General features: G+C 36.7%; 1 protein-coding gene across 1 annotated transcript in view; it reads left to right on the top strand.

Moving 5' to 3' along the window:
* The first annotated feature begins 820 nt into the window (after window positions 1–820).
* The window catches only part of CEP135 (centrosomal protein 135), a 35374-nt gene continuing 22254 nt past the window's right edge, over window positions 821–13940 (top strand). Inside the window, exons 1-10 of the mRNA XM_075709546.1 lie at window positions 821–933; window positions 2115–2305; window positions 3907–4074; window positions 5470–5611; window positions 7351–7435; window positions 8396–8524; window positions 10257–10472; window positions 11043–11108; window positions 12266–12416; window positions 13421–13614. Coding sequence (XP_075565661.1) covers window positions 821–933; window positions 2115–2305; window positions 3907–4074; window positions 5470–5611; window positions 7351–7435; window positions 8396–8524; window positions 10257–10472; window positions 11043–11108; window positions 12266–12416; window positions 13421–13614 — 1455 coding nt within the window. The remainder of the gene's footprint in view (window positions 934–2114; window positions 2306–3906; window positions 4075–5469; window positions 5612–7350; window positions 7436–8395; window positions 8525–10256; window positions 10473–11042; window positions 11109–12265; window positions 12417–13420; window positions 13615–13940) is intronic.

Genomic DNA, 13940 nt, shown 5'->3' with positions numbered 1-13940 from the left:
CGATGTAAAAATTCTTCCTCCCTCAAATGTACATGGCAAAACCAAAATTCTCGTCTGGATTCAGATACAGTAGTGCTGATCCAGCCCCTTTAAGATCAGGTTAGTAATTAAAACATAACTAATCAGTCAAAAGGAAAAAAAAAAACAAACCCAAAAAAACTCTGATCCTTGAACTATATGTTCCAGAAAATAATGCAGGTAGGACTATAGTACACCAGTGGTTTTTTTTTTCTTTCTTTCTTGTTTTCTCTCATAGAAAATGATATTAAAAGTTAATATGTCTTTAAAATTGTACACTTTATGCAATTGTACAAATGGTTGGTATAAGTTAAGCACTACCTTGTAAACTTTGAAAGTAAGATTTATATATGAAAGAAAGAAGTCTATGGGGTTTTTGAGAATAATCTGTCAATTGGTGCTGTGGAAGATACCATGATGACCATGATTCAAAAAAACCAGAATCTACTTCTTAGTCTTCCCCCAGAAAGATCTTTTCAAAGTTCAGTTCTTACATACTGGAAAGAAAAAATTATGTTCGTACTCTAAGCTGTTAGGAAGGAGAAAACTAATTGCTAAGGCAAATATTTCTTTTTAAAGAAATACGTAAATATGTTTAATTTTAGTTGCTCTATGATTCTCTTTTGGTTTACTTACATTTTAAGGACATGCTCATGCACTATATTTCCTACACAAAAAATGTTTTTTCCCTTACTTTTTTCTGTATTATTCCTTCTTTAAAGGACAATTGCTGTAATAGACAATCTTTTGCAGGTGTCCTATTTTTCTGACTGACAAAAGCTGCTTTGGAGGTGTGTTTACAATGACTACAACTGCAGAGCGAAGGTTCATTAATCTCAGGAAACGTCTAGATCAGCTGGGCTATCGGCAACCATTGGGAGTGGAGAGTTTACCTTTGGTGGAAAATCTTTTTAGGTATTCAAAAGGACATTCATTAAAAAACATAGTAATCATATAGTAGGTATTGTTTGATTTTTGACATATAAGGGAGAATGCTTAGTCTGAAGATTATTTTTAAGCAATGTTATTTCAGAGCTAAGATTCAGTTCCTGTGTATGATGAAGTCAAATGGGTTTGCTTAAGTGATGAGAACATCCTAAGATTTCATTTAATTCAGTAGAATTGTTTCTAAGGATCTATGGTTTAGGAAAATTCAACTTTTCTAACCTCATAAGAGAGCCAAGAATAGTCACTATTGATATGTGCTTAAGGGACACACCCTTATAACTGGTTTTATAAAAAATAATCCCTGTTGTCTGTACTGTGACTTAAAATAAAACATTCACAGCTCTGTTTTTTATGATTTCATTTGGAGAAGTTTAAATTTGCTTTCTCTGCAGTTTTTACAGGACACATAACAGAAGAAAAACAAATTTTCAGGTGACCTTCTTTATATATCTGCCATTTCGTGGCTTTGATGTGATTATGAACATAGTAATTTCCATAGTAATCCAGTTACATTTGGCTAAACATGGAAATGTAGGTTCTGTTGCTCTCTAGCATCTGATACAGGGGAAAGAACCGTAGGTAGGCAGAAGTGAAGTAATCTGCCTTCAACATTAAGTCTCATTCTGGTGTCTAACAGGTAGGTTTAATCACTCAATCACTGACTTTGATATTATTTTTACACAAATGTTTATAGCTACTTACCACTAATGTCTCTTATGGAGCTTTTGATCTCCATGTAAATACCAGTAACCTTCTGGCCTTTTTAATTCTCTACTTCAAGTTTCTTCTGTGGTAACTAGTGCTACAACTTAGGTAGTGCTTGGAGGAAAAAGTCATCTTGCCAATTTTGAATATCTCACTTTACGTAGAAAAGAGAGTTTATTGAATTATTAGATGTAAACTCCTTTCTAAATATCTTTATTTTTTATATTTGTCCTGGCCTTTCCTATTTACTTTTTTTAAGTGAATGAGTCCTGTCTTTCAGTTTTTCTTATATGAATGTTCTCTTTGCCTTTCTTTGAACCCATTTGTTCTACAGTTAACATGGTCTCAGGGAAAGGGGTTTGTTTCTCAGGCCATAATAAATGTTTGCATCTGCTGATAATGCTGATAACATTTCTAACATGCCTGATGCTTCTTTATTCTAGTGACCTAGTTCATACAACTGAGAGCTTGCGCAGTGCAAAGTTATCTGCTGGAAAAACTGAAAAAGAATGCAGCAATTATGATGCTATTTTGGAACCGTATAAAACAGAGAATGCTAAACTTACCAGGGAAAATAATGAACTACATTTAGAAATATTAAAATTGAAAGAGCAATCTGATCGCCATGTTAAAGGTAATATAAAAATTATGGTACTTTTTTTTAGTTTTTCCATGCCAAAATAAAATTGCAGCCAAATGCTTGATCTGCAGATTCATTTATCTGTACTTATAAGTGAGTGTGAGTGGTCATTGACTTTGGTGCCTTTAATGAATTAAGGCTCATGCACAGACATTTCTTTTGCAGCTAAAAAGCTTGTGAGGCCCTGCAAATCATTGTTTTAATCCAACATGAAAATGTTAGACATTTTTAACACATACTTTCATAACTTGAAATGCTGCTTTTTAATTTAAAATGAAATACTGCTGTTAAATGTGCCTTTATTCTACAAAGGAGTTTTATTTGTATAACTTACATAAATATATATTTTTGTGTGTTTGTGTGTGTATATATAGAATAGAATAGAATTGTTTAGGTTGGAAAAGACCTTTAAGATCATCCAGTCCAACCATTAACCTAACATTACCAAGTCCACACTAGAACAATTAAGGGTAGACTAGACTAAACCATGTCCCAAAGTGCCACATCTACCCGTTTTTTGAACACCTCCAGGGATGGGGACTCCACCACCTCTCTGGGCAGCCTGTTCCAATGCTTGACTACCCTCTCCATGAAGAAATTTTTCCTAATATCCAATCTAAACCTCCACTGATACAGCTTGAGGCCATTTCCTCTTGTCCTATCGCTAACTACTTGGGAGAAGAGACCAACACCCACCTCACTACAACCTCCTTTCAGGCAGTTGTAGAGAGCAATAAGGTCTCCCCTCAGCCTCCTCTTCTCCAGGCTAAACAACCCCAGTTCCCTCAGCCATTCCTCATAAGACCTGTGCTCCAGACCCTTCACCAGCTTCGTTGCCCTTCTCTGAACATGCTCCAGCAGCTCAATGTCTGTCTTGTATTGAGGGGCCCAAAACTGGACACAGTATTCCAGGTGCAGCCTCACCAGTGCCGAGTACAGGGGGACAATCACCTCCCTCCTCCTGCTGGCCACACCATTTCTGATACAAGCCAGGATGCTATGGGCCACCTGGGCACACTGCTGGCTCATGTTCAGCCAGCTGTCTACCAACACCCACAGGTCCTTTTTGGCCAGGCAGCTTTCCAGCCACTCTTCCCCAAGCCTGTAGCGTTGCATGGGGTTGTTGTGACCCAAGTGCAGGACCTGGCACTTGGCCTTGTTGAACCTCATCCAGTTGGCCTCGGCCCATCGATCCAGCCTGTCCAGGTCCCTCTGCAGGGCCATCCTACCCTCCAGCAGATCGACACTCCCACCCAGCTTGGTGTCATCTGCAAACTTACTGAGGGCGCACTCAATCCCCTCATCCAGATCATTGATACAGATATTAAACAGAACTGGCCCCAAAACGGAGCCCTGGGGAACACCGCTCATGACTGGTTGCCAACTGGACTTAACTCCATTCACCACAACTCTCTGGGCTCGGCCACCCAACCAGTTTTTTACCCAACGAAGAGATACATGTGCGTATGTATGTGTATTTGAAAATTTCATGTTATGGAAAAAGAATATAGGATTCTTTTTATGCCTATTTTGGTGCTACTAGGAAAAAAATAATGAATAAGAAAGATAATATTGCTTTTTCATCTCCCTTGAAGATTTGAAAGCCTCCTTAAGGAGGGTTGAACGTGAAACAGCTGACTTGAAATTTCTGAATAACCAATATGTTCATAAAATTAAAATGCTGGAAAAAGAGAACAAAGCCAAGACTGAAAAAATTCAGCAGCTTCAGGAGAAGAATCTGCAAGCAGTGGTGCAAACACCTGGTGAGTGTAAATAATCACAGATATTTTAACTTTTCTCTGGGCTTTTTTGGCTCTTCAGAACATAATCTTTTTTTTTTTTTCCTCTAGGAAGAGAAGTTACTACAGTAAAATAACTGTCCAATAAAATCGCATTAACTTTTGAAAGTTTTGGCTCTGAATTCAGTCTTTTTCTCTGTCTGGAAGAAGTTTCATTAGCACATCACTTGTGTTAGGGACAAATTTGAATACAAACTTAGATTCAGTAGAAGATTATTAAGTTAAAATGTGACTGGAAAACACTGCTAATCAACAGCTATTTTTATTTTTTTACTGCTGCACCTACTTTAGTCAGAGGCAGGATCTTTTTGACAGCTAGTTGATGATGTGTAAGTGACTAATTCAGATTTTTGTAACCAAGATCTAAAAGTAGCAGATGCAAAATATGTCTACAAATAAATATTCCAACCCTCTGAAAGCTTGAAGTATTTAAAGGGTCTTTTGATAACTTAAAATGTTCTGGACTTTACTTCCAGGTTAATTTCTTTCTCCAGGGTTTCCTTTTTCTTCTTTTTCTTTCAAGCGAGAAGTATTTTGTGAAATTTTGAAATTGTCATTTCTTTCCAAGTCATTGAATTACCCATGTATTTTTGGCATCTGAGGGAAATTAGTAGGTATTTAGGTGAAATGAAAATTCCTCTCTGTTTTTCCACATCTTTCTGCATTTCATGTCCTTCGCTTCAAAGATGCCCTGTTACACTTCTTTCTGTCTTTCTGCATACTTGCCCCTTGGTCACCAGTCTTCTGGGATTTTTCTATACTACATCATCAAATACTGTATGTTGTTATTTAACTGTGTGATGAAGAGTAATTGTTCCCTCTGGAAATAATACTACATTTTGCTTTGTTTCTAATACAATGTTACCATGCAAGCAAATAAACCTATTCTGCTTGATATGCTTATGATATTCATTCACTGAAATGACAGTAGGATAGAAGGAAAAAAACATTACTAAACAACGCAGAGGTTAGTTCAGTCATAAAATAGTTCTTAAATGTGAAAACAAAATGTCTTTTGTGATGTTTTAATTTAGCTTTTTTAGTAAAGTAAATCACTAATAGATTCAACAAGTTTGAGCTGTAGAATATTTAGGGTCTTAAACACTGGGGAAAATTACTTATACTGAACTTTGCACATTTCCTTATTATAAAACTGAACTTTGACAAAGCTGATACTGACCTGCAAGAATGGTGTTGTCTAGAATGTACAAATTTTATCAAGTTATTACAGTAAGATTAAAATGGTGAAACATGACAGTTCAGAAGCGATGGAATAAATAGGAAATTTCATTTTGTATTAAAGAAGAAGAGTCCCTTGCTTTAACTCCAAGTAATAGGCATTTGGGTTTGGGCTTTTAGGTGGCAGAAAAAGAAGCATTCCCTTCAGGCGTCAACGCATGCAAATAGACCAGCCTGTCCCTCCATCAGGTGTTAGTGCCTATCCAGTTCCTCAGCCGGAGGACCCTTATATTGCAGACCTTCTTCAGGTGGCTGATAATCGGTAATCTAAAGAACTTTTAAATTTTGAAGTATAGGTGTTAAATATCTGCTGTGATTTTCCAACCCCCGCCCTCCGCCTTTCAAATTTGCCTCAAACAAAATGGTATTTCATGATGTTTTAAGAGCACTGTAGTTCTTAAATAGGATTTTACATAGTGATTGACAGTGCTGCCTGTGACAAAGTTGCAATGGATATTTAGTAAGCTGCTTATTTCCTTAAAGGATTTCTCTTAAGATTTCTATACTGGTTTTACTGTTATACCTAATTTTAGATTGGGTATTCTGGAAGAAAGCTAGGTGTAATGTTTTGCATAGGAGTAAACTGATTTTTCTTATTCATTTTGGAAGACTAAAATATTCTTGATTTTTGTAATACTATTTTTGGCTTGGGAACCTGTATTATGAAAGGTTCAAGTCAATTCTTCTTTTCTTATTTAGAAGATATCTGCAGAGAGTTTACATGGGAAGGTGTTGGCAGCAGGGGGACTGCAGGGGTGGCCTCTCTAAGAAGAGACCAGTGGCTACCCTGTGCTGAACACAGCCAGTTCCACCTGGCTTCAACACAGACCCACCACAGGTCACAGCTGAGCCCATCAGCCAAGCTGGTGGCTCCCCTGTGAAAATGTATTTAAGAAAGGATAAAAACCAATGCTGCACAGCAGCAGTGAGAGGGAGGAGTAAGAAAAATATGAGAGAAACAACCCTGCAGACACCAAGGTCAGTGAAGAAGGAGGGGAGGAGGTGCTTCAGGCACCGGAGCAGAGATTCCCCTGCAGCTCGTGGAGAAGACCATGGTGATGGAAGTTGTCTGTGGAGAGCATCGCACCAGAGCAGATGTCCACACTGCAACCCACAGAGGACCATGTTGGAACAGATACCCACACTGCAGCCCATGAAGGATCATGTCAGAGCTGCAGCTCATGGAGGACCCCATGCTGGAGCAAGTGGATATGTCCTGAGGGAAGCTGCAGCCCGTGGAGCAGGCTCCTGTCAGGAACTACAGCATGTGGAGAGAAGCCCACGCAGGAGCAGGTCTTCTGGCAGGAGCTCTGTCCCGTGAGGGACCCACGCTGGAGCAGTCTGTTCCTGAAGGACTGTACTGTGTGGAGATGACCCATGCTGGAGCAGTTCCTGAAGGACTGTATCCCATGGGAGGGACCCCACGCTGGAACAGGGGATCACTGTGAGGAGGAAGGAGCAGCAAAGCCAAAGTGTTATGAAGTGTTATGAACTGACTGCAGCTCCCATTCCCCATCCCTGCTGCACCACTTGGGGTAGGGGGGAGGTATGAAAGTCGGAAATGAAGCAGTGAAGTTGAGCTTGGAAAAAAGCGGAGGGTGGGAAGAAGGTGTTTTTAGTTTGTTTCTCGCCATCCTACTCTGGTTTTAATTGATGATAGATTAAATTAATCTTCCCCAAGCTGAGTCTGTGTTGCTCATGACAGTAATTGGTAACTGATCTCCCTGTCTTTACCTTGACCTATAAGCTTTTTCATCTTATTTTCTCCCCCATCCTGTTGAGGAGGGGGAGTGAGAGAGCAGGTGGGTGGGGGTCTGGCAGCCAGCCAAGGTCAACCTGCTACAGTATCTCAAACAATGGCTTCTGCATTAATATTTTGTATGAACAAAATTATTTTTTGTGAAATACATTCGGGAGCAAAGAGAAAATACTAATATTGAATTGTTGTGGACATACAATTCTTCAATGAATCCATGTAAACAGTATATTGCTACATTTCAGAATTCATGAACTTCAGTCAGAAGTAAAAGAGCTACAGGAAAAACTGGAGATATCTGAACGTGGAATGAAAAATTATAGCAAACAGGTATGTTTACAGATTTTTTTTTTTTATTATTAGTAGTAGCATTTGGTTGTAGTAGCCATTGCAATGGCCTTGATTATAATTTGTGTTTTAACCTCATTGGGAAAGCATTGTAGGGCTTGTGAAATACAATTATTCTAACTTGTTGTGCTATTTCTTTCCTCTTCTCTTGGAGACATCAACAACGATAAAATACTTGCCCGCTGCTTTTGCTCATATATTTTGTGTATTAAAATTACATTAAATAAGCTAAACTTGATGATCATAAGTGGAGTTTCTGTATGTCTAGGGTTTTTTAGTGCAGAAGCATTAACTGGTGCAAAATAGTAAATTGATCTACAGATATTTTGGTATAATTTTTTTCACTCTTTGGACTGGTTATTTTTTGAATTTTTCATTTTTGAAAGTTAATTTATGAGCAACAGATTTTACAATATTTTAGAGTGGATTGATATGTATAATATTTAAGTGAGGGAATTACATCAATTGTTCATATATTATTATATCTTCAATATCTGGGGATTAGTGAACACCATCCTCTCTTTTTTGTTCACATCTTGGTTTCCCTCTTCCAGTATTCTGTTTTTCAGTGACTGAAATAGTCACTGAATTAGCTGATTTAAAAGCTTTTTCCCTAAATTTAAATGCTAGTCTCAGTTAATTTGCAACATTCATTAACTTCACTTTAGATGAAAATTGTCAGTTTCTTTTCAGGAAAATAATCTAGTAGGAATTGTTTCAGGGGTTTTTCCCGCCAATTCTATTTGATTCATTTCTTTTTCTTTCAAAGAAATCACTTTTCTTCAGGAAAATCCAGAATTTTAAAAAAAGTCGATATTAAAGATAAAAATTGCATTATTAGGTGCATATCTTTTTACTGAATGTTATATAGGTGTTTATTTGAACAAAGGTTCTATTAAATGGTATTGAAGATACTAAAACCCCCTTTTTTTTTTCTCAAAGGTTGAGCTAAGAGACAAAGAAATAGAGCGCCTAGTGCTAGCATTGGATGGTGGGCGTTCTCATGAGGTTCTCTCTCTGGAATCAAGAAGTAAAAGTAATGAGAAGCTTATCACCCATTTGAATTTGCAGGTAATGGATTTATTATTGTTGTTTAGTCAAAACTAAAAATACTAGCAATCTAAGAAAACCCACAAAACTTCTAGCTCTTTAAAAAATCACTATTAGATATAAAATCAATCAATTTAACTTGCTTTGCTTTTTAGGTGGCAGTGTTTCCTGCCTAAGGAATTTTAATTTCTTGTTTTAAAAGTCTATTAGAATGGTTTTTGGTAAAGCATTCTATGAACTTGCATCTCTACATAGTAATGTTAATCTGAGAGTATTCAGAAAATTTCTGTATGATACACTGTTTTCACCAAGTTTGAAAATACTTATTTTCTTTTAATTTTTTTCTTTTTTTTTTTTTTTTTTTACATATCATTTATGTTTTAGGAACTAACAATGGTATATGTACTTATAATAAGGAGTAGTCCTGCAGATAATCTCATCAGATAGTGGGGAATCTTCCTCATTGAATTAAAATGGTCCCCACCTTTACTCCAACATAGACTGGCAAGGAAAGGATAAGCTTAGGATAAAGATGTTTGTTTTTACTGTGCATATTAGCATGCATTCAATATTGGTCACAGAATAAGGATTTCAAAAAGTAATACCAGACAGGCTGGAGTACAGATCAAGTAAAGCCCACCTCTGGATTTATAGCATCAATTCTCTGTTTTTCCAACTGAGTTAGACGTTTTGTATACTGACTGTACATGATGTACAATGGCATGAGAGCCATGTTGCAGAGTTTATTAGCTTAGGTTCAGTGCTGCAAAAAGAATGAGCTATGACTTGGAAGCACTACAGCTGTGTTCAGTGATCCTGAATTAGTAAGTCATGCTGAACACAAATTGATTTTACAGAGAGTGAGCCCAGAGCTGCATCAAGTTGGTTTTGGGCCATCAAGACTAGTTGCTCAGGCTTGGTGCCAATATACCACTTTTATTCTCTGATGATAAATCGATGGATAGCTGTATGTAGTAGTATTCATGACTATGAGAGGGCTTAGGCTTTCTTCTGTGCCTACAGTAATACTTCTTTCTGGAGTTTTCAGGAAGGTTGTGTGGAGATCGAAGTGGAGCACCTGTGTTACCTTGAATCTTTCAAAATACTCCAGGTTCCCATTTTCCTGGGTAGTGTAACTTATTGTGTATATTTTTTTTTATTCCTACTCTACATCTCTGCCTCTCTTTCCTTTAGTCTCAGGGAAAGGTATACTGGGAAAAACGATGTCTGTAGAGCAGAATTTCTGAGGATGTTGTGTTTAAGGTGCTGAGATATGTTGGCAGCAAGATAGGTTTTAGGAATCTGATCTGCAAAGCTTCACTCTCATGAAGGAGTAACAGTGAGACTAAGCATAGCAAATACACTACAAAGGTGGAGAGAAGAACGTGTCCTCATATCTTGTGAAATTTAGGGAAATTCTGAGTACACTGGGTCTACCGGACTGATGCCCAAGGCAGGTTCCTATACAGATCTCTGCTTTTCAGTACTTTGTTTTTAGAATAAACCTCAGGTTTTGGAGTCTAGATAAAGAACATCATACTAATGAATTCCTTCACCTTGCATCTTTTGTAAAATCATATTTTTTTCATGTTGATAAGCATTAAGTTCTAAAACCAGAAAATCTTGCCATTTTTAACAGGATGTCCCTTTTTTACTATGGATATAGAGTTACTATATTTCAGAAGATTGGGAAGAACTTTTGGTACCTAGTGTAACAACACATATTAATGTTTTAATGAAAAATATCTTTCAGGTTGAATATCTTCAGCAGACAAACAAAGAGCTTGAAAATCGCATTCAAGACCTCTTGGACACTAAACAAAATGTGACTAGTGAGGTCGTGCATTTAAGCAATAAAAATGAAGAACTGTGTCAGGAACTGAATGAAATAGACCACTTGGCACAGCAGTTGGAAAGACACAAGGAAATTGTGCTCGAGACTGCAGATAAGGAAATAGGAGAAGCAAAGGTAATCACTAACGTCTTACAGTGTGAAGGATCTGCTCGGCTCTTAGGTGCCTTTATATCTTGCAAAAAATGAGCTATCAGCTTGTAAAGGAAGAGTAAAAAGATGGTTTTTTTCCAGTTTACTTAATATTATACAGAATTTCTCACTAAAAGATGATTAATCCCAGCAATTTTGTCTCTTTACTGTATTAGGTTAGATGAGTTTAGTTAAGAGGCAATGTCTTCCTTCTTCTGTTAGCTCAGTATGAAATAAAATTCTGAGATACTTAAAACTATTAATAGGTAATAGATATTTGCAACAGGGATGACTGTGTTTGGAGTTTTTTTCTATGAGGAGTCATGCAATGATTTATTTAATTGTTGTGCTCCAAAAAAGCATGGGTGTATATACCACAAATTTTTTGTGCTTTCAGTTCATAGGAGCTTTACTACTTAAAATCTGGCAGATTACAAGGACCTAATTATTCTTTATTTCTTACAAAAATAACCTGTTTTGTTACTTTTTTTGTAACAAAGGAGTTGTCATTTTGAATATGTAACTTTTAACATATAGGTTAATTTTGGTTGATAGAAAGAAATTGAAAGAAAACACAGTGAAATACAGGATCTTGAAGAAACAATAACAAGGCTTAAATCGGTAAGTAAAAATATTTTCAGTTCTTGTTTGTAGTATTTTATGATACTGTCATCCACGTGATTCTTTAATTTATTACAAAATTTAACAATTTAACAATTAACAGGAGAAATTTTATAGTACCCTGAAACTCTGATGTAATAAATTACTAATTAATAAATGAAGGAGCTAAAGAAGCTACATCACGGGTTGCCCAGAGAGATAGTGGAGGCCCCATCCCTGGAACATTCAAGGTCAGGTTGGACAGGGTTCTGAGCAACCTGATCTAGTTAAATATGCTCACTGCAGGGGGGTTGGGCTACATGATCTCTAAAGGTGTCTTCCAACCCAAAGCATTCTATGATTCTATGAAAAATAAACTGAAAGAAACCTCTGTAGACATTATGTTTGGTTATGTCCTTACTGTACATTTCCTTATTCCTGCTGTCTGAAGTTGTAATTTCCATGACATAATCATTTTTACCACAAATGAGTTATGACATCCTAGAGGATTTCCTTAATTTAAAAACTACTTTGTCTCTTAATCAGCATGTGACTAATTATACAATACTTGGCTCACTCAGAAACAAAGCATAGTAGCCCAGATGAAAACCAGCAGTATTATCAATTCCTTGAAGACCAAACTCTTTCCAACATATAGCAAGTTGTGTGTTAGTTGAATGCAGTGTTTTATTTTAGTATTTCTAGTGAACTTGAAAATACAAAAATATTTCATTTGCAGGGCACCAGATTATAGGGAAGACATGCCAAATAGCACTTGATTAGCTACAGGATTGGGTTGACTGAGATGCTGTATTGTGATGTACTTTAACACCAACAGTGTTACTAAATGCCATTAAAAATTATTTCTTGCTTTAAGTATCGCTTTTTTCCGTGTTTGTATCCAACTATCCTTCTGGTTGGTTTCTTGAATTAAACAAGGGTTAATCTTGTTTGTTTTGTTACTGATGGCAAACTGTGTCCAAAAGTAATGCTTATTTTGATGTAATAAAAAGTAGTATAAAAACAATTATGACCTTTAACAAATGTTAAAGCATAAAACGTCCAGGTTAAACAGAAGTAGAAGGTGTGGAATATTAAAATTTTAACAAAATGTTAAATAATTTTTTTCCACATGTCTCTATTGGCACTTCTCATTTTTGTAATACTTGTTACTTCAGGAATTGTGCTCATGTCATAGGGAGAACAAGAGACTGAGTGAAGAACTCTTTGGAAAAGCAGATGATAAAGAGAATCTTGAACTGTTGTTAAATCAGCTTGAACAAGAGAAACAAAGGCTGACAGAAAAAACAGAGAACTTGGAAATAAAAGGTAAATCATCAAATGTAGATTCCTGTAAATTATCTTCCCATAATTTTTAAAATAAGAAACCTTACCTAGTTAAGAGACAGTTAATAATACTAAAAGTCTTGATATATGTAAACTAGAAGAGGACTGTAGGTCTTCAGTCAGAATTAAAGTGAAAACTTTCATCACGAAAACATGTTTTCAGTCTGTATGTGAGAACTGAAAGTTGAACTTTTTACTGTGATCCCATCCTAATACTAATACTATGGCAGTTTCATACAAAATAATTTATTTTGTCCAAAACTGTTCTTATTCTCTGTCTTTCTGAGTGAGTGAATTCAGACTGTGTTTCTTGAGAGCTTTATCTGGCTGCATCTTGAAAACCTCCAGGGATGGAGATTCCACAACATCTCTAAGCCACCTGCTCCAATGTTTGTTTATCCTCAGAGTAAAATAACTTTTCCGCTCTATTGCTTGTAATTGCCTGTAGCAATTAATCGCCATCATTCCTTGTTAACCTGCTGTGCACCTCTGTGAAGAAGCTGGCTCTGTGTTATCTGTAGCCCCCTCTTGGTACTGTCAGCCTGCTCTTGGGTCCCAGCTCTTCTCCCGGTTGAACCAGCCCAGTTCCCTCAGCCATTCCCCACAGGGCAAGTGTTCTGCTCCCTGACCAGCTTGGAGGGCCTCCCCTGGACTCACTCAAGTTTATCAACATCTTTCTTGTACTAGGGGGGACAAAACTGAACACAGTACTGTAAATGCAATCTACTGAGTGCTAAGTAAAAGGGAATAATCACATCCCTTAGTCTGTGTGTCTGCTGATGCAGCCCCATATGCTGTTAGGCCTCTATCGGTTCCAAAGCATGCTACTCGCTCATGTTTAGCCTACTGTCAACCAGGACTCCTACATCCTTTTCAGCAGATTTGCTGTCCAGATGGTTGCTGGGAGTTAGTCTGTCCCAAATGCAAATGTCTTTGTGGAAATTCATGAGGTGCCTATACAGATATGTTTATTTCTTTTTCTGCAGAACGAGAACTTGTCCTAGAAATAGAAAGAATGAGATTAGAATATGGTATAGCCCTAGGAGACAAATCTCCATCTCGTCTAGATGCATTTGTAAAGACTTTAGAAGATGACAGAGATTATTATAAGCGAGAATTAGAATATCTTCAGAAAATGATCAAACGAAGGCCTAGTCCAAGCCGTAGGACTCCAGAGAAGGTAAAGTTCTTGCTGTCAAGACAACCTCAAAAAATAATGGAAATACTGTAGAACCATTTAAAGAGCTATCAAATATATTTTCAAATTCAGTAGCAGTAAATGACTGCAGTAGTTTTTAAATTACATTCTTAACATAAAAAAATAACTGAAAGAAGCTCTAGTGAACTTTTATTTTATTTTACCGTTCACATTTTACAGTAACATATAGATTAATTATTGATCATTTTGTTTGAAATAAATAGATGATAAACAGAAAAAGGTTGAGATCTTATTGTTAGCTGGTTTGCTTTTTCTCCTTAACAGTTAGTTCTTATTGTTTAAATTAT

This window comes from Pelecanus crispus, chromosome 4, assembly GCF_030463565.1.
Source record: "Pelecanus crispus isolate bPelCri1 chromosome 4, bPelCri1.pri, whole genome shotgun sequence".
Lineage (NCBI taxonomy): Eukaryota > Metazoa > Chordata > Aves > Pelecaniformes > Pelecanidae > Pelecanus > Pelecanus crispus.
The sequence above is the reverse complement of the archived record's forward strand: the minus strand, read 5'-3'. Positions and strand labels throughout refer to the sequence as shown.